General features: G+C 44.1%; 1 protein-coding gene across 3 annotated transcripts; it reads right to left on the bottom strand.

The window, feature by feature from the left end:
- Nucleotides 1–1,734: 1,734 nt before the first annotated feature.
- On the bottom strand, nt 1,735–26,355 carry LOC115200491 (scavenger receptor class F member 2). Of its 3 annotated transcripts, none has more exons than XM_029763601.1 (11): nt 25,486–26,355; nt 20,347–20,405; nt 20,099–20,200; nt 19,313–19,832; nt 15,619–15,837; nt 14,692–14,820; nt 13,987–14,090; nt 11,658–11,772; nt 10,925–11,049; nt 6,269–6,427; nt 1,735–5,188 (listed from the first exon to the last, which is right to left on the bottom strand). In XM_029763601.1, the coding sequence occupies exons 1-11, from the start codon at nt 25,590–25,592 to the stop codon at nt 3,948–3,950; spliced, it is 2,880 nt and encodes a 959-aa protein (XP_029619461.1). In that variant the 5' UTR covers nt 25,593–26,355; the 3' UTR covers nt 1,735–3,947. The 3 variants fall into 3 exon arrangements, with proteins under 3 accessions (XP_029619461.1, XP_029619462.1, XP_029619463.1); XM_029763602.1 differs by having other exon boundaries at nt 6,269–6,424; XM_029763603.1 differs by having other exon boundaries at nt 10,925–11,022.

Raw genomic sequence — 26,355 nt, 5'->3', positions numbered from 1 at the left:
GAAACCCAAATTTAAAAAAAATGAAAACAGCAATACAAATGTGTAGGAATCATAAGCACTGTCAAATAGCTTTTCAAACTGTGAAAGTGAAATGTAAGTTTGAATCCACAGCATAAACCACTGTCACTTATGTACTATAATATGCACATTTAATTTTATATGAATATGTTGTGTCCATATCCCATACGCTCCAGTTCTGTGAGCTTCCTCTTGCAATGTAGTTACTATCATATGCATAAAAACACACAACTATATTACTGTAGCCCCCTAGAGTCTATTGACGCACCGGTGCATCAATCTAATTAACATAATAAAACAAATCCCATCAAAATCCATCAGTTTAAGCTAGCGATATCACCACATCCGCCTATGACGGCCTTCCTCATCTGTGGTGGAAGAGGTGGCTGAGCTATAGTGGTGTTTGTCAGACCACGAGACATCCCGAAAATCAGACTTCTCATGAAAACTGCTGTAGAGTCCACTCTATGGATAGATGCGACTCCCACGAACACGATGAGGGTCTCCGTTTTGCTCTATGACCCCCACAAGCCCCACGAGACTCATCTGAATGTAAACGGTACCGGTTTTGAAAAAATTAATGGAAGTATGGAGGTATTTGTGTGCCTACCCAAAAAAAAGGGGTTAAATATGTGTAAAAAATATATATTTTGTATATTTCCTGAGCTTTCTTATATCTCAAAGATATAGGACAGACACTATAAAACCTTATTCCCTTTATGAATGTGTTATTCAATGCGTTTCTATGGGATTTGGTACTAAAGGCCAAATTCTATATTTTATCAAACACCATTATGACCATTAAAACAATTCCATGTCAACTTATCCTATTGCAGCTAGTCGCCTTACAACTGTACATTCTACTCGTGAGCCCAATTTGAACAAGCTTGTTGAGTAAATTTACGTTTGCTCAAAACCACACCCATCATATTTCCCATGTCTTACACTGATTACAGTAATAGACACAATACATTCCTTTGGGTCTAGGATAGGGTGATAATTAGCTAATTAGCTTATTTTTTTATATTTTTTTTAACCTTTATTTAACTAGGCAAGTCAGTGGGTTAACTGCCTTGTTCAGGGGCAGAACAACAGATTTTTCCCTTGTCAGCTCAGGGATATGATCCAGCAACCTTTCGGTTACTGGCCCCACGCTCTAACTACCAGGGTACCTGCCGCCCCAATTAGCTGGCTTTGATAAACTAATTTACCACACTTCGTAATTCAAGTTGGGACAAAGTAAACTTGGCATCAAAACAATATAACATGTCTAGACTAAGTCATGCAATAGTGAATTAAACCACAGGAAGTTAATGACTGAAGTATCAAACAGTTTGTGTTGTATTTCTTCTGCTACGTAATATTTCCCAGTAACAATGAATGGTACCATCAGACATTAGTGGTGTAATCTCTTGGCAAAACAGCAGAAAAGTCATGCACAACAACCTTGCATGTGAAATGATAAATAATGGTAATTTTTCTGAAAGTATTAAATTATCATGAGGATGTGCTTTTCTATTTATTATTGCAATTGAAATACTTGCTATAGCGAGTGTTCCACTATACTATGCCTTTATGAATCAGAGAAGATGTAGCTACTTAGGGCCTTCCACAGAATAATAATGCTGTCACGACTTCCACCGAAGGTGGCTCCTCTCCCTGTTCGGGCGGCGGTCGTCGTCGCCGGCCTACTAGCTGCCACCGATCCATTTTTCCTTTTCGTTTGTGTCTGTCTGTTTTTTCACACCTGTGTTCATTTAGTTGATTTCGATGGGTTTATTTACACCCCGCTGCCTGCTAGTCTTTGTGCGGGATTGTTCAGAGTTACGTTGTTAGGGGTGCGTGTATGCACCACGGGGTTTTTTGCTCACGGTAATGTTACCGTTTTGATTTATTTATTTATTTCTAGGAGTAGAGGTTTCTCCTCCGTGTGTTGCGTTTCTTCCCTGTGTGTGGCGACTTCGTTTTAGCGTGTTTTCTCTCATGTTGTTGTTTGTTTGGGACGCCTTTAATAAACGATTGTGCCACTGGGACTTCCTTGCTCTCCTGCTCATGATTCCATGCACCTCCCTCCTACTAGGAGGTACGTAACAAATGCACTAATGTATCTGAGCAGCAGAGAAGGGAGATATCAGTTCACAACCAAAAGTTGTTTGTTTGACCAGACTGACTCCATCCATTAGGACAATGATCACTGCCTTTTTATAGGGAAACTTCCGCAATGCCTTCAACCTAATAGACAACATTGTGATAAGACCAGATGACTAATCCATCATTACATTTTTTAAATGTTTTATTTAACTAGGCAAGTCAGTTAAGAACAAATTCTTATTTACAATGACGGCCTACCCCGGCCAAACCCGGACAACGCTGGGCCAATTGTGCACAGCCCTATGGGACACCCAATCACGGCCGGTTGTGATACAGCCTGTAGTCACGCCTCTAGCACTGTAGCCATTGTTTCATGCCCTTTATGAAACAATGGTTACAGAAACAACAATGCATAGAAACATTATGCAAGGATGTTCTTTATTACTTCTTGATACGGAGCGTTGCTTACCCGTACGTGGGTGAGATTGAAGTAAGGATTTGGAAAGAACCTAAAAGTATGGCATTTACACTAGCTAGCTATTCGATAAGCACAATTAAAAGATAGCTTAGCATTTCTTTTGCTGGTTTTACTTGTAAAACGAGAGCATATCTAAAAGTTACTCTTATTTTAGGTGGAAAATGTATTACACTGCTCTGAAAACTTACCAAACTATTCCTGAGATATTTACTTATTAGAAACAATTTGAATATCAAACTCACAAAAATGATAATAACACAATAAAATGTGTTAATTGTGATGGAAATTGTAATAGAGACATTTTGAACCAGATTAGTTTTTTTATGAAGATGACACACTACACATGTTATATCATTGAAAATCCCAGAATGTCCTCTCAAAAGGGACAACAGGACCTAACACAGGCCTTAGAGATACGGAACAAAAACGAATAACAATTAGAGAGGACAAAAATGTATTGCCGAGTCTCATGAGGCCATAGCTCTGTTAGGAGCAGAATGACAACGCAATGCTTCCTTAACAGTTTGCTTGAGTTCAAAAAGCGAATTTGTTTGCCAACAAACCATGACTGACAAAATTGTGAAAGAATGTACTCTCTAAAGACAATAAAATCCAATGCCAAAGGAGAGAATCTTGATTTGAAGAACAGGGCAACTCAGGACGAGCTAGATACTGTACTGAAGTTAAAATGGTTTGTATTCTGTATTACGCAACATATTAACAACAAAAAAGGACAACAAAAAAAGACGTCAACAATCTCCTTTATGGAGTGTAACTGGCTAATTTAAATCAAACTGAAAAAATATTGTACTTGTATTCTCAGTACCATGGTTCAACTTAGCCTTACTTCACCTCACTTACATTGCATAGATTTGATTGCATCGCATAGAATATTGAGGAAAAAAGTTTTTAAATTATAATGATACAATGATGAGATTCTTACATGAATACTTAGTTGTGAGCATTGGAGAAATATGGAGGAAATTAAATACGATTGCTTGGCACTGTCAGCACTCTCCCCCAGTTATGTTTGGCGTTGTAGTAGAAAACAGATACATCGCAGGTTTATGAAAAGAGTCCATGAAATTACTTTCAATTTCAGTCCATGTAATACTAGTATGGTATACAGTTCAATATATTACAAACCCACTCCCACACCAATGAGAAGAACCACAGTTTAAAAACAAGTTCTACTTACTTTCCACTGGTTCTGGACACACAGCACACACGTGCAAAAATAATAAATTCCTTTGATGAACAACCACCAAGTCCTTTTGCATGTCTCCGTTGGAAGAAAAGTAATTAATTCACCATTGTCACCATTGTCCTGTCTGTGAGAAACAATAATTAAAAAAACTGTCTATTTGACTATCTGCGGTGGCATAATCGCTGTCTTTGTTGGTGTCTTAGTTTCCAGAGTAGTATCCAATGTCCCATCCTTGCCTTTCTTTCGGGGAGGCTTTTGGATGGGGGTCTTCTTTGGAGTGGGGTCCCCCGCACCACAACAACCCTCTCCCACTCTAGAGCCGTTCAAGTCCTGCTTCTCCGGGCTCTTGGGGGCGACCTCGGGGGTAGCTGGGTCCGTTTTGGGGACCCCCACCATCTTCTGGAGGCTGGTGGTGGTAGGCAGCAGAGGCTTGTTGGAGCCCTGGTGGCCTGGTGTGGGAGCGGTGGTCCGTTTGGCCTTCTGCGGAGGGGTGGGCTTTTCCCGTTCTCCTCGGCCCCGGAGGATCGGGGTGGACAGGCCGTTAGTCTTTACCAGGCCTGTGCCCTCGTTCCGGGTGATGCTCTGCGTCTTCTCCTTGAGCTGGGCGGCCAGGAGTGTGGCGGCCTCTGAGTTCATGTGTGGGTGGATCACTTTGGGGCTCTTGGGCGCCTCCTTGGGGATCTCCACAGCGGCTGCCTTCTTGTCGGAGTTGTGGAAGTTGCCGATCTTCTTGAGAGCGTTCTGCACCACCCCGTTGATGTGCTCCATGTGGTTCATGTTCTCCCCGGACCTCCCCACCCAGTGGGCCTTGTTGGGGGAGCCGTTGACCTCTGTCCCCTTTTCCTCTCGGTTGCTCTTCTCCTTGGAATTCTCCTTCAGCCTCTGCCTCTCTTCGCTCTTGGCTGAGCTGTTGCTGGAGCTCCTGGTTGTCTTCACCTTGGGAAATGTTAGCCCCTTGCCCCCCTGGTTCGGCTTCTCCACCTGGAGAGTGGTACCCCCGTTGTTCCCATGGATCCACGACACCTTGGGTTTTGTGGAGGGGTCTGGCGGGCGTGGTTTAGTCCTGGTCTTTCCCCCCGAGGACGGTGATTTCCTGTTACCCTTGACCTCGATGGTGACCATGCTGTCACCCCCATCTTCTTCCTCCTTGGAATTCTTGGAGAGGTGTGCAATGCGAGCATAAAGGGCCCCAATGGCTGACTCAGAACTGCTGGTGGAGCCCTCGCTGTCTGAGGATTTGAGGGGCGCTTCACTCCCATCCTGGGGTTTGTAGGTGGTGGCGCTGGTGTCTTTTAGGGAGGTATACCCACCTGTATCATCCTCACCGTGGAAGGCTGCTGCTGGCATCTCAGCCACAGGGGAACTGCCCTTCACCTTATTCTCATTCAGCGACTCTATAGGACAGGAAGAGAGAACATGGATGAGAGTCAGGTTTAGATTGGATGGTAATGGTGGTCATACATAGGTGATCAGGAAATACAGTATGACTGCATCATCAGGGATAAAGGATGTAGATGTGAGGCATGTTTACAAAAATACTTACTTGGTCGCCAAAGTACTGGTCTTTAACATTGTTTCTGGGAAATCTAACTTCCCCACACGATACAAAAAACTGGTGGGCATGGATATTTTCCAACAAACTGCAAGGAGTGAGTCATGAATTGAACATGTGCCATTTTCTAAATTTACCATTACATTTCCTGTTCATGCTTTTGCAGCCACACTGTAAAAAGCAAATGAAACTAATTGCTTGATGAGCATTATTCTGTCAGGAAAAGAAATTGAGCTAATGTATGAACGTTTGTTCAGTCAACAAATTTGCTCACATGTATAAATGTATAAGAAATATAAGAATAAAAACAAATGTATATGTTTCCCTTTGGAAGGATACACTCAAATGTTGAGCAAACTCACAATCCTATTGCAGCTGGTTGCCTTACAATTGTACATTAAAGCAACACATACTACCCGAGGTGAGCTGAATTTGAACAAGCTTGTTGAGTAAATTTACAAATGTATGTTTGCTCAAAACCACTCAAAACCATGCCAATCGTCATATTTTCAAGCATGCTCTATTGCAGGTTGATCAAACCACAGGTAATAATTTGAACTTTATTTTTTATTAAAAAAATTGCACATGGGGGAAGGAACTGGGCTCAATGGCACACGATAAGGAGAACTTACTATCCTATTAATCTAATTAGCTTTCCAGAGGTGTGTGACTCACAGTGCCCTTGTGACAAACAAATCCCACTCCAAGAGTGTGAGTACGTGTGAGTGTGCATGCATCCGTTCGGGCCAACATGTGTTTATTTGTGAAGTTGCCGTGTCAAATCAAATCACAGTGTTTGTTTTTCTTTCCTGACGACTTCATGGGGTTTCACATTGTTTAGACGGGGCCGCCTTCACTGTGTGTGTGTGCATGCGTCCGTGCTTGTGATGGTGTGTTTGCTTGTGCGTGCGTAATTACTCACCTTCATGGGGAACACAGTACACAGGGCCATCATCACTGGGTTCCTCTTCGAAGGAATCGAAGGACTCCTGGGAGGACCAGGAGGAGGGGCTGGGCAGCTCAGCTACAGAGGGGGGCTCGATGAAGCTGCAGTTGAATGTGTTCTCAGGGTGGTGGGCTACTGGAGGGGTTAGGGCACAGAGAAACAGGGTCAGAGAAGGGGGGGAAGGGAATGGGACTACCTAACAAGAACAACAAATGGAGATGTGAGTGTGTTGGGGTTGTAATGAAAGATAAAGGGTAGCTTGAGACAAAGTTATGTTTGAAAAGATATACAACTTTTCTGTGATGACGTATATGATCAAGTCCTTGATTTGTGGGTGTGCATTGGACATTTTAATATCTGGTCTATCTATTCTTTGAACAAAAGTATTTACTGAGAAATTAGCTAGCGAATGCTATTTTTCCTAAATGTAGATCCTCCCTCCCTCCCTCCCTGCCTCCCTCCCTCCCTGCCTCCATGTTGGTGTATTCTGCTGACCCTTCAGTCTGAGGACAGCTGTGTTCTGTTTGGGACGCCTGTGGTTGCTCTCCTTTCCCCATCTGGCAGTGGACTAACTGACTGTGTGTGACTGGGCGTTAACTGGACACTGACCACATCAGATTCGTCTACGTACATCGCCCCTCCACCCGATGACACATGAGCCCATCCGTTTGTTCTCCGCTGACACTAAGCTAACCCTAAACCGTGTTTCGGCTGAAAGATCCCCTCTAACTACCCTGAGTCTCTATGTATTGGATTTGATTTATTTGACAGTTTGAAACACAATCCGCCACACAAGCAGATTTATTGCATGTAAAATCATCGAGGAAGAACCAATTAAGTTTTACAACATATTTCCATTTTGGTCCTTATTGTGGTATAAGATATGGTTGTGGCATGGACGTCATCTTCCAAACTGTAAAACAACTGACCTCTAGTACCAACAGCATGGCCAGGTGTAGTACAGCTACAACTAAATGACTACCAGGAGATGTGTCAACACAAGGGCAGCAGAATTCTATTAGTCTCACAACGCTAGTGAAATCAGGGGACTTTGTTGGTGGGAATTTCCACTGACAGCTGAGCTTATTATAAGGATATCCAGCAGACTGCACAGTCTCGGAATGAATAATTCGGATATTGTTCCTGGAAAAATTGCAATACTACAGTACAATGGTGACTGGATGATTATATTAAGGAACTTGACTTGATGTAGATTACATTTGTTGGATTGTAGCAATGGCAGTAGGTTAGAAAAAATATACTGTAAACAATACCCACCAGATATTTATCCAGGAAAATAACTTCATAGCTGCTTTTCTTCAAGAAAAAAAATATTTTGCTCAAATTCAATGAAGGCGATACATACATACATACATACATACATACATACATACATACATACATACATACATACATACATACATACATACATACATACATACATACATACATACATACATACATACATACATACATACATACATCTAAATGTCTTTATGGGTGGTTTGCACTTTCTCTATTGTAGCAGCCCTTCTGTGATAGACTGAAGAGAACAGATGCAATGTAAGTAGCAGAGTGGTCCTAAGCTCATTGACTAACTAACCAAATGCTGTACTAGACTGTGCAGACAAACAGTACTGGTGAAGTGGCCAATTGGTATAGTACAGGGCGGGGGTAGGCAACTAGGTGGTCGGGGGGCTGGAACATAATTAGAATAATTCATACACTGCAAATTGACCCCAACTAAGCCCAAAAGGAGGTTGTATTTGAAAATAAGAGTCATTTCCTACCCTGGTTACATTGAGACATGATCACATATGTCTCTTTTTTTATTTTTTATTATCGGGAATACTTTTCTAAATTAAACACATTTTTATCTGAATTCCTGGTGATTTTTTTTTTTAACCAAAAACTAAAATCATAGTTTTACTAAAAATTTGGGGGGCCCGCGGGCCGCCTGTTGCCGACCCCTGGTATACACTCTTAGAAAAAAGGGTTCCAAACGGGTTCTTCGGCTGTCCCCATAGGATAACCTATGAACCGATAAGTAGAACACTTTTTGGCTCCGAGTAGAACACTTTTGGGTTCCTTGTAGAACCCTCTGTAGAAATAATACAAGGTTCTTCAAAGGGTTCTCCTATGGGGACAGCAGAAGAACCGTTTTAGGTTATATTTAACTTTCTACGAGTCTAGGGTCTATTGTAAAGTAACTAAGCCTCCGTTATCTTAACGCAACAGTAAACCAACAACTGCTGTCCTTGGATGTTCACACCAGACTAAATGTCCGGAGCCACATTCATCTTAAGAGAGAGACAGGACGCCACTGAAAGCCCTGCCTACACAGAGGCCAACGTTGGACAACCGTGCCCCAGCTGCACAGTCCTATAATAGCTGCCTGTGAGGCCAACAACACTGGAGCAGGTGGTCCCACTCTACATCACTTTTCACAGGGAAGCATTCGGACATGTAATTGCATTCCAAATGGCACCCTATCCCCTATATAGTACACTACTTTTGACCAGAGCCCACGCAGACACACAGAGTGCCACGGAATGGGAATGGGGGAAGCCAGCCAGCCGAGCGTCAGATAGCTAGCTATAGTATAGGGCATGGAATGACAAAGTCGAAGCAGTTTGGAGGTTTAATAAGTAGAGGAGGGGGATGGGGGAACGTTTACGTATTGAGAAGCGGAGGAGCTATGAGCTATGCAAGACAGAGCAAACGTTTTCTTCCTTGTCCTCCTCCCTCTGTTTCTCTTTCCTTTATCTTGAGATGGGTGAGAGTTTGTGTATGAAGGAGCTAAATGACCTATGCAAAAACAGCACACATGATTTCTTCCCATTTCTCCCCTGTCCCTCTTTCCTTTGCCACATCTGTTGTAGTGTGTTGACTCCAGTGTGGATAAATCATAGGTCTGACACAGGTTGGGGTAAATTTGGCCACTTCCTGTTTTTAGTCCAGTGGGCCTCCTGCGGAATGTTGCAGGGACTGAAGGAGCCCCAGGGAGGGTAGAGTTTCAAAACGCTGGCAGGCAGGCCACGCTTCTGTAGGCAGGCAACGAGGAAAGCAGAGCAGAGCAGAGTGGCCTGGCTCTGGGGAGGGAGGGAAAGGCTGACCAGTTTATCTCCCCTTATGAACAAGAGGAGGATCTATAAGCTTCAGTGGGAGAAGGACAGTAAAATTAATTGGGTTGTCATGTATTCTTGAATGTGAGGGAGGAAAACTTAAGAGAAAATTGGTTTTGGCTTGGACCAAAAACTCTATTCTACTCTCTGAAATTCCCAAAGTGGTAGTTTGTTCTAGTTGATTGCAACCCAGGCATGGCATATGCTTTGTGTATACAAGAATGAAAGGGCTTGTTTGTTTGAAAGGAGGTCGGACGCTCTGACTTTTAACAAAATGCAATTTCTAAAGCCTCTGGCCGATTGTTTATATGTTACAGTAAACTTTGAGGGTGTTTTTAGAAAATGCTGTTAATGTGCCATGACACAAGACAAGTCTCTGACAAAGACAATACTGTTCCAGTGTGTGTTTCTATGCAGGCGTGATGAAGACAGCTGTTAGCTGAACTAGTCAGCTGAAGAAGAGAAGCACATGCTACTCATTGTGAAAGAGAGGAGAAGTGAAACGAGGTCACTGCTGTTTAACTCTTTCATCGCCACTTGTTTTTTAACGACCGCTTTAAAAAGGTGTAATATTACTCTGTAGAGTGACTACAATGATGTCCACAAATAGGGCACTACTCCGGCCCTTCAAAATATACTATACTCAGACCATCCATGCATTCAGAAGCAGATGTCCATGATTCAATTGATCTCCTACATAGCAGAGCCAATGCATCCTGGCCAACGCCGATTCAGAACATGGCTGTGTCTGGAATGTCTAAAGATTCCAGAAGGCATCTGGGTAGAAAGAGGAGAGTTATTCAGTATGTAAGCTATGTGTAATGTCCTTAAAGCTGACCTGAGATGGGTCCTGACAGACAGACAATCCAAACCTCCCTCCCTCCACACAGACAGACAGACAGGAGCTACTCTCCACATTACTAATAACACAGCAGCCTTTGATAAGGTATCACTCAACACCAATCAGACGTACCTGAGCACCACATCACTACACTGACCCTTTCTGTCTCTCTTACTAACACAGCCTTCATCCCACTAGAAGAGGAGCTCAGGAGAGAGGAAGTGAGGGGTTGTAATAATATGAACACATGGTATTTAAGAGGTGCCAAGAATAATAAGGCCCGCAACCATTGCATTCCTCTCAGATGAAACCCCAAACCCATTTGGCAGCTGCAGTACACTTTTCAACCCTATTCATTGTCTGAAAACCACTCAACATAGTCACAGAGACAGGTCACAGAGCAAAGGGAAAATGAAAATGCTCTCTCTCTTTTGCTGAAGAGTTAGAGGTTTGTAATGACTAGAGACACAGAAACTATTAGGACATCAAGAGACATGAACAAAGGAGGTTTGAGGACAGCAACAGTGGCTTGGTTAGAGTGTCCAAAATGGCACTTCTTTTCACCAGAGCCCTTAAGAAATAGGGTGCCATTTGGGACACAGAAGCAGCCTCTGTCTTGGCATGGTGAAGGCAGTAGCCTATCAGGGAGGAGGGATTAGGGCTTACCGACTACTTTAGGCAGCTTCTGCCGTCTCAGTGGGATCCGGGGGAGTTTGGTGCTGATTCGGCTGAATCGTCCACACAGGATCCGCCTGGCTTTTTTACTGTTGGTAGAGTTGTCTTGGTCAGGACTGAGGGAAAGAGGGAGGGGTGACGCCATGGAAAACATACTAAATTACTAAACCATACAAACCGATTCAAATGTGGGTGAGGTTCATCTACACTGACACGCTTGCAGTACGAGCTACATGCCATGGGCCACTTGAAGAAAAAGACCACACACATTATCATACTGACCCATTTTGGATTTGGCAACATAAGATATACTGTGCAGGACGTTTAAACTCGGTTGTAACCTATAACAAGGACCCACAGTATTTCCTGATCAGGTATCACGACCAGGAAAAACCCATAGCCCTAACTATACTGTATGTACTGTAATACTATATATCAAAAAACCCATAGCCCTAACTATACTGTAATACTATATATCAAAAAACTCATGGCCCTAACTATACTGTATATACTGTAATACTATATATTATTGCTGTCAAAAGAAAAATATTGTAACTCCATTTGTGCCTACTTTTTTCCGACAGTGACGATACAAGATAAAAGGGTAAAAACTCTTTAAAGGATGTAGCCCTCTGCTATTTTAAAAAGGAATGGCCCAATCTTCTCTAACCCTCCATCCCATCACCCGCCCTTACCCTACACCAGGCCTGTGTCTGTCACTCACTTGTGGTGGTGTTTATTTCTGCAGAGGCAGCAGCAGCAGAGGAGTGAGAGGAGGACAATGAGCAGAAAGAAGACCAGGGTTCCCGCCGCGATCACACCCATCCGCTGGTTAGGCTCTAAAACAGCAGACAGACAGACACAAGCAGGGGTTTATGGGTGTGCCACACTGGTACAGATTGCCAGTGCCAACCAGAGCCATCTGTATATATCTGGTACCAACTGACATTCTCTGTCAGAACTCCCTGAACTCCCAGAACCAAGACTCTGGAGCTGAAACTCGAGCCTTTCTGCACCATGTAAGTACTGTCGACATATCGTCTGTACCATGAAGTGGGCATTGAAGAGATATCCAATAGAGATAAGTAATAGATGTTAAATTCACCAGTCTCTTTATCCATCTCCTGTTGTGGATCCACTTAACTGACTTCTAGAAGCATCCACTGAACCCTATCCTTCACTCACTCTATTACGATTCCCTTTACCCCCATAATTCCTTCATGATTTAGAAGCACCCTCCCTTTCTAGGCTGGTTACACATACAACTCAGTGTCTCCCAACCCCTCCAGTCTCAATGCTGCAGTAGTTTATGTGTCGGGGGAGCTAGGGTCAGTCTGTTATATCTAGAGTATTTCTCCTGTCTTATCAGGTGTCCTGTGTGAATTGAAGTTAAGTGTGTGTTTTCTCTCCCCCTCCCTCCCTCCCCTCAGGACTACCTGGCCTGATGACTCCTTGCTGTTCCCAGTCCACCTGGCCATGCTGCTGCTCCAGTTTCAACTGTTCTACCTATGGCTATGGAACCCTGACCTGTTCACCGGACGTGCTACCTGTCCCCAGACATGGTGCTTTCAACTCTCTAGAGACAGCAGGAGCGGTAGAGATACTCTGAATGATCGGCTATGAAAAGCCAACTGACATTTGCTCCTGAGGTGCTGACCTGTTGCACCCTCGACAACCACAGTGATTATTATTATTATTATTTGACCCTGCTGGTCATCTATGAATATTTGAACATCTTGGCCATGTTCTGTTATAATCTCCACCCGGCACAGCCAGAAGAGGACTGGCCACCCCTCATAGCCTGGTTCCTCTCTAGGTTTCTTCCTAGGTCCTGGCCTTTCTAGGCAGTTTTTCCTAGCCACCATGCTTCTACACCTGCATTACTTGCTGTTTGGGGTTTTAGGCTGGGTTTCTGTACAGCACTTTGTGACATCAGCTGATGTAAGAAGGGATTTATAAATACATTTCATTGATAAGCATCTCTAGGCCTATGGAGCCCTGATCAAAAGTGGTGCACTGTAAAAGGAGAGCAATTTCAGACGCAGCCTTAATCACCACAGACACACTGCAGCCAGATGGCACAGTCACTGAGATAACCTAGCAGTTAGATAAATACTGGTGGCCCCTGGCCCTCTATGTCCCTCTGCTGTCATAGAGGCTGTGGAAGAATGGTTGTGTGTCCTTGGTGTGGCGTGTTGGGCCTCTATGTTCACAGCTGGATAAAGGAAGGGACTGGCCTGGCACAGCTGAATGGCCTGACCCAGTGACATCATCGCCGCTTCCCAACATGCCCATTTGCAAAAAACCTCTGGTGACCTCGTTTCCTCTCCTCCCGCTATCCCATCTCTTTTCCTCCTCCAGTTCTCTCTCTCTCTTACTCTCTATTCATTCTTTATCGCTCTCTTTGCTTTATTCTCTCTACCATCCTCCCTCACTGTCCATTTTTTTCTCCCTCTACCATCCTCCCACTCTCTCTCCCATCCTCCCTCACATTATCTAGCTACCATCCTCCCTCACCCGCTCTACCATCATCCCTTTCTCTACCATCCCCCCTCCCTCACTCTCCTTCTTTCTCTCTCTCTCTTTACCATCCTCCCTAACTCTCTCCCTATTTTTCTCTCCACCATCCTCCCTCATTCTCTCCCTCTTTCTCTCTCTACCATCCTCCCTCACTCTCTCGCCCTCTTTCTCTCCCATCCTCCCTCACTCTATTTATCTTTTTTCTCTCTTTCTCCCTCTCTCTTTCTTTCTTTTCCCCTTACTTTCCTTCTCTCTCACCTTCATCCCTCCTACCACCCACCCACCCACCCACCCCCTGTCTCTCTCTCTCTCTCTCCGGCTGGATAGGAACAAGGCCAACAAACACAGTAGTAAAAAATGATACCAGGCATTCTGGAAAGGCAATCAGGGTTCCTCCATGTCAACTCTACTACAGTAACCTGAATAAACGTGTGTTAGTGCTCGCTGTCTCCGTCCAACTCACAGACAGACATGCTAACATTCTCCCAGATCTGGAAAAGTGAATGAGGAAATACAGAGAGTGGTTTCCTTACGTAGGTTGCAGGCCCCAGACACTGGGTTACAGTTGTTGTCGTTACAGGTGCAGGTCTGGGCACAGTTCACTCCATACTGACCCATCTGACACGTCATGTTGCAGCTAGAAGACAGACACATACAACATCTTAGTGACTGAGACAGATGCATTGAAATAGACGGGGAATAAACTAGTAATGTACTACAATGACTATATGAAGCTCCCTCTTCACTGACTGACTGACTACTGGCATTGACTGAATAATGCTTACAGATATAGGATCTTCATTTGATCACTCTTTTGTTGCTAAGAATTTTTCTGAAATGCAGATTCACGGAAAACCCACACTAACAAGGTTATATTAAAAATGTAATGTAGCCTACTTGGCCAAATAGCCTAACCACCGATCAAGCAACATTATGGACTAAACGTTCAAACCCTGTGCTGCAGGATTATTTTGCTGTGACAAAAGGGGTCAAATTAAGATCCTATATCTGTACGTACAACCAGGAGTTTTTCCCAACCACTAGTGACCTGGGCACTAGAAATATGCTAGGTTCTAAAGGGTTTCCTGGTTTGGCCATGTAATCAGGAAACCTCTAGGCGTGAAGCATGAGTGCGTACAATTTTTTTTTAAATTGTTGAACATTCTGTCTGAGTATTGTAGACATGAGGGGAGGCGCATACAGGATGTTTTGATGCGGGTTTCATTCTCGTGACTTACTATGTCCCGTAAAATCCTGGGTCACACAGGCACTCTCCGGTGGCAACGTGACAGACGCCGTTAAAACAGTGGCTGCAGTCATTCTCACAGTTATCCCCATAAGTTCCGTTGGGACAACGCACCTCACACCTAGAGGACAGGATGGGACACAACGTGAAGCAATATTGATTATAGTCATTGTAATGATAAAAAAATAACAAAGAAAATACTGAGTCACGTCTCAGAGCCATTAGCAACGCATGCAAGCACAAGTTCAATCCTCTGATGTAGTAACTATAAGACAGTATCTACGTAAATCACATACTGAAAAGTACTGTAAAAATGTGTACACACTCAGAACATTAGCACAGCACGATTGCATTGGTTAGTACAAGTTCGAATCTTTGAAATGATTCTTTCAAGTGCTTGAAATGGAAATACAAAAAGTCTGTGAATGATATGTTGGCATGAGAACAAGTGGACAACATGACTGCACTAAACAATAAAGATAATGTGTTTTTCCACATCATCTGTCGATATGAAATGTTATGTTGAAAGTTAAATACCCATTAGGGCAATAAATATTTACTCTCCTACTAAACAACTACAATGAACCCTAATGGAATGTGAACATGTGTGTGTGTATGTGTCTGTGTGTGTGTGTGTGTGTATGTGTCTGTGTGTATGTGTCTGTGTGTGTGTGTGTGTGTGTCTGTCTGTGTTTGTCTGTGTGTATGTGTGTGTGTATGAGTGTGTCTGTGTGTGTATGTGTATGTGTGTGTGTTTGTGTGTGTGTTTGTGTCTGTGTGTGTGTTTGTGTCTGTGTGTGTGTTTGTGTCTGTGTGTGTGTTTGTGTCTGTGTGTGTGTGTGTGTCTGTGTCTGTGTGTACACACGTTTGTCTACCCCTGTCCGTGGGTCCAGGTGTATGCGTGAGGCCTCTCTCTCACCTGTCCCCGATCCAGCCGGGGTTGCAGTGGGAGCACTTTCCGTCGATGCGGTTGCAGAAGTGGCCGTCTTTACACGGAGGACACACATCCAGGCAGTTCTCTCCGAAGAAGCCTGACAGGCACATCTGGTCACACTTGGTCCCGTTCCAGCCCCTCTCACAGGTTACACACCTGCCCTCGGTTATCTTACAGGGCTGCTGCCCCTTACAGTGCCCACACCTGGGGGGAGAGAGAGAGAGACATTAGAACACCTGGGGGAAGAGAGGCCAAAAGAGGGGGAGACATTAGAACACCTAGGGGGAGAGAGAGGGGAGAGGGGGAGACATTAGGGCACCTAGGGGGAGAGAGAGGGGAGAGGGGGAGACATTAGAACACCTGGGGGAAGAGAGGCCAAAAGAGGGGGAGACATTAGAACACCTGGGGGGAGAGAGACCGAAAGAGGGGGAGACATTTCAACACCTGGGGGAAGAAAGACCGAAAAAGGGGGAGACATTAGAACACCTCGGAGAAGAGAGGCTGAAAGAGGGGGAGACATTAGAACACCTAGGGGGAGAGAGAGGGGAGAGGGGGAGACATTAGAACACCTGGGGGAAAAGAGGCCAAAAGAGGGGGAGACATTAGAACACCTGGGGGGAGAGAGACCGAAAGAGGGGGAGACATTAGAACACCTGGGGGAAGAGAGGCTGAAAGAGGGGGAGACATGCCAACAACTGGGGGGAGAGAGGCTGAAAGAGGGGGAGACATTAGAATGGAAGTGGAAACATTGGTTGTGTGAAAAATGGCACCATATTCCTTATGTCGTGCAGAGAGAAAGTATTGCACTATATAGAAATAGGGAGCTTTTTGGACGAAGCCGAGTCTGTCATCACAATTTGGGAGCAGCATGACTATTGGATGACATTTTGGTCAGTTTTGGTAATATCTCATAGTTTTGGTGCTGTCAAAACAATGCCTTATGTGTAAGATAACACTTGAGGATTTGCTACATTTGGGACCTGTATACATTTTCAATGTGTGTAGTGCAGATGTAGGATCTTAATTTGATCACCCTGTTGCAGAACTTTTAATGTATTTGAGGTTTTAAAAAGGCTTCTGAAGTTTGTAATTTCCACTTTTACATTTTAGACTTGATTTTCGCTAATGAAAAATGTATCAACTCCTCCAAAATTGTCCATTAATTATAATCCACATAATAATTCACATGTCCTGTTGCAGCAAACTGGCTCAAATTAAGATTCTACACCTGTACCTATCCTTAGAATATCTACAACACTAAGGTTAGAGAAGTGTGGGTAAGTTGCTACATTGGGGTTGTACAGTCGTGGCCATAAATGTTGGCACCTTTGTACTTTAGTAAAATAATACACAATTTCTTCCAGAGAACCGTTGAAATTAAAACATATTTTGATATCCACATACTGTATGCATGTGTTTGGTGTGCATTTAAAAAAAAAAAAACTGAATAATTTAGTAAGCTTATTCCACAAAGAAATCCTAAAATATCCCGGACAATATTATTCAAACCTTCTAGAAGTAGTTAGAAATAATTACATTTCAAGCATGTGATTCTCCTTTACTTTGGAAATGAGCTCACCTGTGGTGAGTTGCAGGTACCTGCAATATAAAAATCATTAAAAGAGGTCAGACACAAGATTGTAGTCAAGCATGGACAATCTGAAGGCTACAAGTCCATCTCCAGAGACCTTGAAGTTACTTTTTCCACTGTATGCAATGTTATCAAGAAGTTTAAGGCCCATGCCACTGTAGCCAACCTCCCTGGATGTGGCCGCAAGAGAAAACTTGATGGAAGATTGCAGTGAAGGATTGTTCAAATGGTGGAGAAAGCACCTCGGTCAACTGTGCCACAGATTCAAGCTGACCTTCAGACACAAGGTAGGACAGTTTCAACTCACACCATCCGTCGCCAACTCAATACAAGGGGGTTATATGGTAGGAGAGCCAGGAGGACCCCACTGCTGTGAGAAAGACATAAGAAAGCCTGAATTCAATTTTCCAAAACACACCTGAACATGCCAAAATCCTTCTGGGAGAATGTCCTGTGGACAGATGAGACCAAATTAGAGCTTTTTGGTAAAGGACATCATCTTTACGTTTACAGAAAACAAAATGAAGCCTTCAAAAAAAGAACACCTTCCCTACAGTCAAACATGGAGGAGGTTCAGTGATGATTTGGGGTTGCTTTGCTGACTCTGGCACTGGGTGTCTTGAACATGTTCATGGCATCATGAAATCAGGAAAATACCAAGGCATTTTTGAGCGCAATGTCGGACCATGTGTCAGAAAGCTGGGTCTCTGTCGAAGGTCATGGTTTTCCAGCTGGACAATGACCCAAAACACACTTCAAAAAGCACTCAGGAATGGTTCAAGGCAAACGCTGGACTGTTCTGAAGTGACCAGCAATGAGTCCAGATCTAAATCCCATTGAAAACTTGTGGAGGGATCTGAAAAGGCAGTTGGGAAAATGCACCCTTCAAATTTGGGAAAACTGGAGCAGTTTGCACAAGAACAGTGGGCCAAACTGCCAGTACAGAGGTGTAGGAAGCTCTTCAATGGCTGTAGAAAACGCTTGATTGCAGTTCTTTTTTTATCAAAGGCTGTGCTACCAGATATTAAGTCTAGGGTGTAAAAAATGTGCAATTTCTGTTTCTTTTCTGATTTAAATGGATATATTAAGTTCTGAATCAAAACAAAGGTTCTGTAATATTAACAATGAAATAAAGAATTGTGGAGACCAAATACTTGTCAATTTCAACTTATTTTTTCTCCCCAATTTCATGGTATCCAATTGGTAGTTACAGTCTTGTCTCATCACTGCAACTCCCGTACGGACTCGGGAGAGGCGAAGGTCGAGAGCCGTGCGTCCTCTGAAACACAACCCAACCAAGCCGCACTGCTTCTTGACACAATGCCCACTTAACCCGGAAGCCAGCCGCACCAATGTGTCGGAGGAAACACCGTACACCTGGCAAATGTGTCAGTATGCACTGCGACCGGTCCGCCACAGGAGTCGCTAGCGCGTGATGGGACAAGGACATCACTGCCGGTCAAACCCTCACCTAACCCGGACGACCCTGGGCCAATTGTGCGCCGCCCCATGGGTCTCCCGGTCGCGGCCGGTTGCGACAGAGCCTGGATTCGAACCCAGAATCTCTAGTGGCGCAGCTAGCACTGCGATGCAGTGCAATTTAAACTTATTTTTAGGGAAAATTGTGAGTTACTTGAAAAAAGTGCAAAGGTGCCAATATTTTTGGCCACGACTGTATAACACCAGTTCTGCAGACCCTGAACAAGGTTATCCACTTCAACTGAATGGCTTCAGCATATTGGATGATTATTTTGAGATAATGTGAACACCAATTCCCCAGTATCTCCCTATTAAACTGTTTCTCCATGACCTAACATGTTGAAGATTATGTTAGGAGTTATCAGCTGGAGCTTATGTCAATTCATATTTTCAAAAAACACTGTACAATATAGATACAATATAATATGGATTTGAACGTTAAGATCCTTAGCAAAAATAAAGAGAAAAACTTATGCTTTAGGATCATTGGCTTTTAATGTTTCACATCTGTTACATTTTCATGAAAAATGTTATGTTCCCTATTCTGTTAGAATAATACTCCCTATCCAGTGAACTCGAATGTTTCCCTCCAGTGTTTTGGTTCCTCACCTGTTCCTGCAGTTCTGTCCATAGAATCCAGCGGGACACGGTTCCCTGCAGAACTTCCCTCGGTACCCCGGCGTACAGGTACACGAGCCGTCCGCCTGGTTGCACTTCCCATGAATACACTGACAATACCTCTCGCACCGCGGGCCCCAAAGTCTCTTCTGGCACTGGCACCGACCCGTAAACTGCTCGCATGGTGAGTTATTGCAGTTACACTGGATGGCACAGTTCCTCCCCGACCAACCTAGACTACAGTTACACCTTCCTGTGTTCTGGTCACAAACAGAGTTGAGACTGCAGTAGCAATTGTTAGCACACTGAGGGCCCCAGAAGCCATGGTGGCATGTGCACGAGCCCGTGTCCTGGTCACACTTGCCCTTCTGGCAGAGGCAGGGCTTCTCGCAGTTGGGCCCCCAGCGGTTGGGGTTGCATGTGCACTTGCCCGTCACGTCGTCACAGTGGCCGTTGGGGAAGCACTGGCACTTGCCCTTGCAGTCCGGGCCCCAGAATTGGGTTGGGCACTCTGGGGAAGAAGGATAGAGACCTTTTAGATGATCACCGGAACTTCACAAGTCAAGGAATATAATATAGAATGGTTTCAACATTTCCCTCCTGTTGGTTTAGGACAGCATATTCAACACCGTTCATTCAGAGCTGACAGTTCAGTTTCATTTCAACAATTAACTGTAACATAATGGTTCCCTTGACAATGAAAGTACAAGTCATGGCCATGAAAGTGATTTCAATATATACGTTTGAAATATAGTATCACAAAAGCAAGTTGCTTACTTGTATCACAACTGGCTCCGAAATATCCATGGCGACAGCGACATTCATTGGGCCTGACGCACACCTCATTCTCCTTACAGGTAAAGTTCCCTACACAAAGAGCTGGTGGGAGGAGGTGAATATTGAATTATTATTAGCAATATCCACAACATGAAAACCTACCATGTTGTGATGTTACTGATACATTACAAATGTGAATATGAAGAGGTATGGAAATACTGTGTTTTGATGTTGATATGTATACATACGTGTCAAACATTCATCGCCTAGCTGCCCCCACCCGCTGCAGCATATCAAGCCTGGTGACCTGAAACAGAGGGGAAGTAAAAGGAGCGTGTCAGAGAGGAACAAGATAAGACAGGAAACACTCAGTGTAGCACAACAACACGCCACAGCCCTGAACCACCACCAACACCATCTCCAACACTATCACCACCAGCACCACCACAACCATCACTACCACCACAACTACTACCAACACTATCACCACCACAACTACTATGACTTTCTTGATCCAAATCAGTCAGGTTTCAAGACTGGTCATTCAACTGAGACGGCTCTTCTCTGTGTCACGGAGGCTCTCCGCACTGCTAAAGCTAACTCTCTCTCCTCTCATCCTTCTAGACCTATCTGCTGCCTTTGATACTGTGAACCATCAGATCCTCCTCTCCACCCTCTCCGAGTTGGGCATCTCCGGCGTGGCTCACTCTTGGATTGCGTCCTACCTGACAGGTTGCTCCTACCAGGTGGCGTGGTGAGAATCCGTCTCCGCACCACGTGCTCTCACCAGTGGTGTCCCCCAGGGCTCAGTTAAAGGCCCTCTCATATTCCCGCTATACACCAAGTCACTTGGTTCTGTCATATCCTCACATGGTCTCTCCTATCATTGCTACGCAGACGACACACAATTAATCTTCTCCTTTCCCCCTTCTGATAACCAGGTGGCGAATCGCATCTCTGCATGTCTGGCAGACATATCAGTGTGGATGACGGATCACCACCTCAAGCTGAACCTCGGCAAGACGGAGCTGCTCTTCCTCCCGGGGAAGGACTGCCCGTTTCATGATCTCGCCATCACGGTTGACAACTCCATTGTGTCCTCCTCCCAGAGTGCTAAGAGCCTTGGCGTGACCCTGGACAACACCCTGTCGTTCTCCGCTAACATCAAGGCGGTGACCCGATCCTGTAGGTTCATGCTCTACAACATTCGCAGAGTACGACCCTGCCTCACACAGGAAGAGGCGCAGGTCCTAATCCAGGCACTTGTCATCTCCCGTCTGGATTACTGCAACTCGCTGCTGGCGGGGCTCCCTGCCTGTGCCATTAAACCCCTACAACTCATCCAGAACGCCGCAGCCCGTCTGGTGTTCAACCTTCCCAAGTTTTCTCACGTCACCCCGCTCCTCCGCACACTCCACTGGCTTCCAGCTGAAGCTCGCATCTGCTACAAGACCATGGTGCTTGCCTACGGAGCTGTGAGGGGAACGGCACCTCCGTACCTTCAGGCTCTGATCAGTCCCTACACCCAAAGAAGGGCACTGCATTCATCCACCTCTGGCCTGCTCGCCTCCCTACCTCTGCGGAAGCACAGTTCCCGCTCAGCCCAGTCAAAACTGTTCGCTGCTCTGGCACCCCAATGGTGGAACAAGCTCCCTCACGACGCCAGGACAGCGGAGTCAATCACCACCTTCCGGAGACACCTGAAACCCCACCTCTTTAAGGAATACCTGGGATAGGATAAAGTAATCCTTCTAACCCCCCCCAACAAAAAAGATATAGATGTACTATTGTAAAGTGGTTGTTCCACTGGATATCATAAGGTGAATGCACCAATTTGTAAGTCGCTCTGGATAAGAGCGTCTGCTAAATGACGTAAATGTAAATGTACTACCAACACTATCACAACCATCACTACCACAACAACTACCAACACTATCACCACCAGCACCATGACTACCACCACAACTACTACCAGCACTATCACCACCACGACAACTACTACCACCACTATCATCCCCACCAGCATCAACTACCAACCCCACCACCACTACTACCACCACCCCCACAACTACTACCACCACACCACCAACACCATCACTATCCCCACCACCTCAAAATAGTATTTGTTTTCAAAAAGAAAGGAGGACCAAGGCACTCCTCATATAATTGATTAAAATGCCTTTATTAGTATGGCATGTTCAATAGAAACAATGGTTTTAAAAAAACGACGCGTTTCGGCTGCATGGCCTTCATCAGGGTGTACAAAACTTTTGTACACCCTGATGAAGGCCATGCAGCCGAAACGCGTTGGTTTTTTAAAAACATTGTTTCTATTGAACATGCCATACTAATAAAGGCATTTTAATCAATTATATGAGGAGTGCCTTGGTCCTCCTTTCTTTTTGAAGACCAACTCAACCCTTTTACCAAAGAGCACCTTCTGTCTACCAACATTTACTATTGTGTACCTTAGTAGCGCTTCCCTTCCTCCTCTTTCTAATAGTATTTGTTTTCTTTTAAACTTTCAGTGTTTCATTGAGCCTGGAGTGTCAGATGGACAGGGCAGGGGTTTGCACTTTTGGGACTAATCTATTGGTTCCATTGCACCAGGCAAGCTACAGCTAAAATATCTTAAAGAAAACAAATACTGTTTTAAGATGACCCCACGTCTAGCCAGAAAGTAGTGGGGTGTGTGAGTTTAGAGAGGCATGGCGGTCTAGTCGGTGGCAGAAACACCGTGCACTGCACTGATCGGATCTCTCCTTTTGCTTCCACACCACTGACCTCCCAGAGGACCCAGCCACACTTTTCCTTCCTCTGAAGTGTTGGGGATGGCATTCTGCCTTCAGTCAGACACAGGGAGTGCCCGCATACACACACACTCACCGATAGAGAGACACACTTTTTTACTCTAAAACTACGCCAGCTTATCTCCTCTGTTATGTCTCAAAGCTACTTCTGTGACACGGAGGTAGGCTGAGTTTGAGAGATTCTTTACAATTCTGGATTAAAGGTATGCAAACATGGATCAAAAGCTGCCATGAACCTTTGTAAACTATGAACCAGATCCACTCTCAGTGAGGTGTTTCCAAGGTGGTCAATGGTATCTGTGTAATGTAGATAAATCACATTGTTCATGTATGGGGTTGAACCCATCTGACCTTTGGCACACAGTTCAATCCATCACAGCTCTGGAGAAGACATAATTTTTTCTTTGTGTGAAAGATGTGGTTTCGAAACAAAGATGGACCCACATTTGTATTTTGTAACTCCTATATTAGTGATTTGTCACTTCGAAGGGCGTCTAGTACTGAATTCCTCATTCAACATTACATTTGTTTCTTGAGACTGACAAAATCAGATAGCAGCTTTCCCACTTTTTTATGGGTTTGCTTTGCATTTCTCACTTTCCCATGGTACTTTATGATGCACTGAATACTGACAAACGATGACGTGTGTACCGGCATTGTTGATGTTGTCAATGGCCAATTTACAGTCAGGGAGCTGATTTAGTAAAGTTCAGCTACAGTAGAGCTGATTTAGTAACACCCAGCTACAGTAGAGCTGATTTAGTAACACCCAGCTACAGTAGAGCTGATTTAGTAACACCCAGCTACAGTAGAGCTGATTTAGTAACATTCAGCTACAGTAGAGCTGATTTAGTAACACCCAGCTACAGTAGATATTATTTAGTCACACCCAGCTACAGTACAGCTGATTTAGTAACACCCAGTTACAGTAGAGCTGATTTAGTAACACCCAGCTACAGTAGATATTATTTAGTGACACCCAGCTACAGTAGAGCTGATGTAGTACCACCCAGCTACAGTAGAGCTGATTTAGTAACACCCAGCTACAGTAGAGCTGATTTAGTAACACCCAGCTACAGTAGAGCTGATTTAGTAACACCCAGCTACAGTAGAGCTGATTTAGTAACACCCAGCTACAGTAGAGCTCATTTAGTCATACCCAGCTACAGTAGAGCTGATTTAGTAACACCCAGCTACAGTAGAGCTGATTAATAACATGAGGACACACATAAGAAATGCTGGGCAGCAATGATAAATTAAAAATAACTTCCCTCAATTCATCCTGTGACTGAACCCAGTAAAATTATAAAACAAAAGGAACAAATGAAAGAAAATGATAGGGATGGTGCACTGCCATAAAGCAAGCACTCAAGCTTTTAAAAAAAACTAAGGATATGATTGCAATTGAGATTTGGGCCAATGCCAAATGTGTATCTGGTGAGGATGAAGAATGGAGAGTTTACTGTACCCTAAACAAAAACACTCCGTGGGGATGCTAAAAGTCAAAGTATTGACCATCAAACCAACTATATAGACCTGGGCAACAACTATGACAATAAAGAAATGTGTTTTATACAGACTACATGAGGTGCTGTAAACGCTCACCATTGGCTATTGGAGGTGTATTGTCAGGAGACATTCTAACAGGAAAGGTAAGGATAGAAGCAGGCTGGGCCCTGGGGTCTCCTTTCTAATGTCAGAGTGTGTTGAAGGGCAGACCACAGACGGGCTATGACCTCTACTTTGGATCCCATACACTCTTCTCTTGCACCTGACCCTCCTTTGACATGCTTGCATAATAAAGGTGCTTACTGGAGAGTAAGAAATTAATGCTTCAGCTAATAGATTGTCATTGCTGTGCACTCACGCACACACGCACGCACACACACACACACACACTTACTTCATGGGTGTTCAGAATCGAATGAAAACATTGGGAGACTGAGCTGTTTACGTTCCTTTGTGTCTGGCAGCTGAAGCCATAACATTTTGTGTGGTTATTTTCAGTCATTTAGCTCAATGTTTCCCAGCTCCAGTCCTTCAGTACCTCCAACAGAATACATTTTTGTTGTAGCCCCGGACAAACTCCCCTGATTCAACTCATTCAGGGCTTGATGATTAGTTGACAAGTTGAATCAGATGTGCTTGTCCGGGCAACAACAACAAAAATCTGTGCTGTTGGGGTACTCAAGGACTGGAGTTGGGAAACACAACTATCTGATGCCACGACTTCAGGCCAGTGTCACTCAATATATAGCGCCCCCTATAAGAAAATATGGAACATTATCCACGGTTTCAGATGCATATCGCATCTGGATGGGATGGCTGTTCAGATGGACTCCTTCTTGTGTAAGGAGATGTTGTACATATGAAAAGAAATACGACCAACTAGTACGCAATATCAAAGATGTAAAATGTTAGTGGAGGGAAAGACGACGTAAAATTTTTTTTTTTTGCAATGTGAGCAATCAATAAATAAAAGCACAATGCATCAAGAAGTAGGCTAGCTGCACGATATCGAGAGCGATAGAGGCAGGCAACTCCTTTTTTAATCGACAGAACCGTTATTTTACTTACCCTGGTAGTTTGCATACATTCCTGCCTTTGGGATTGAGTTCTTGGCTGAAACTCGAAAAAATTGAACAAACAACCACAACAATTGCAAAAAAAGTATTCAATTCCATTGTACAAGAAACAGCATCCTTCTAGACGCCTCTTACACTCCGCGTTCCTGCTCTCCAGAAAACAACACTTTCTCCTACTATTGTGTTATCCAGGGTTTCTGTATGTATAATCCACGGCGGTAAAAGGTGTTTATTTGTTATTGTCGGAACGTCAGAAACTTTATCCAAGTATGGTATAATACAGGTTCCAGTTGAGGAGAAAAAGTTGACCACTGCGCTATCTACGCCACCGACGTACCCAGAGTTGAAAGAAAGTGTAGCGACACCAAACCACACAGAGTACTGTTCCAAATAAATGAGAAAACCCAAAGATCAGCACGCAATTCGATCTCCTCGAATGATGACTTTCGTTCATTGCAGATTTGTAACAGAACTATTCGTTATTTCATACATTTTCAAAAGAATAAACAAGCAGGAAAGAGGCATCAGGAAAGTAGCGGAAGCCAACAACAGGCATCCTCCTTCGACAATATAAGCAGGCGTTTATTGCCACCAACCATAATTTGGTCACAAATCTTGTTTTGTGCCCAGCGGAAAACTAAACTAACAGAAAACGATTAGAAAACGAAATATTTCAACAGGCCGAGTCAAAATGTCTAATTTTCTTTAAATCAAAGATTAATAAAGTTTTATTCCGTTATTGTCTTCTCTTTCTTGGGCTCTCACGTGTTTAGCCTAGTCTATCCTTCGCTGTCGTTACACTGAGTCAAGTGGATTTACTTTTCGTGCGCCACAGTTGATTTCTTGTTCTGAGAAAAGAAGC

The sequence above is a fragment of the Salmo trutta genome, chromosome 9 (assembly GCF_901001165.1).
Source record: "Salmo trutta chromosome 9, fSalTru1.1, whole genome shotgun sequence".
NCBI lineage: Eukaryota > Metazoa > Chordata > Actinopteri > Salmoniformes > Salmonidae > Salmo > Salmo trutta.
This window is presented reverse-complemented; position numbering and strand designations above follow the sequence as displayed.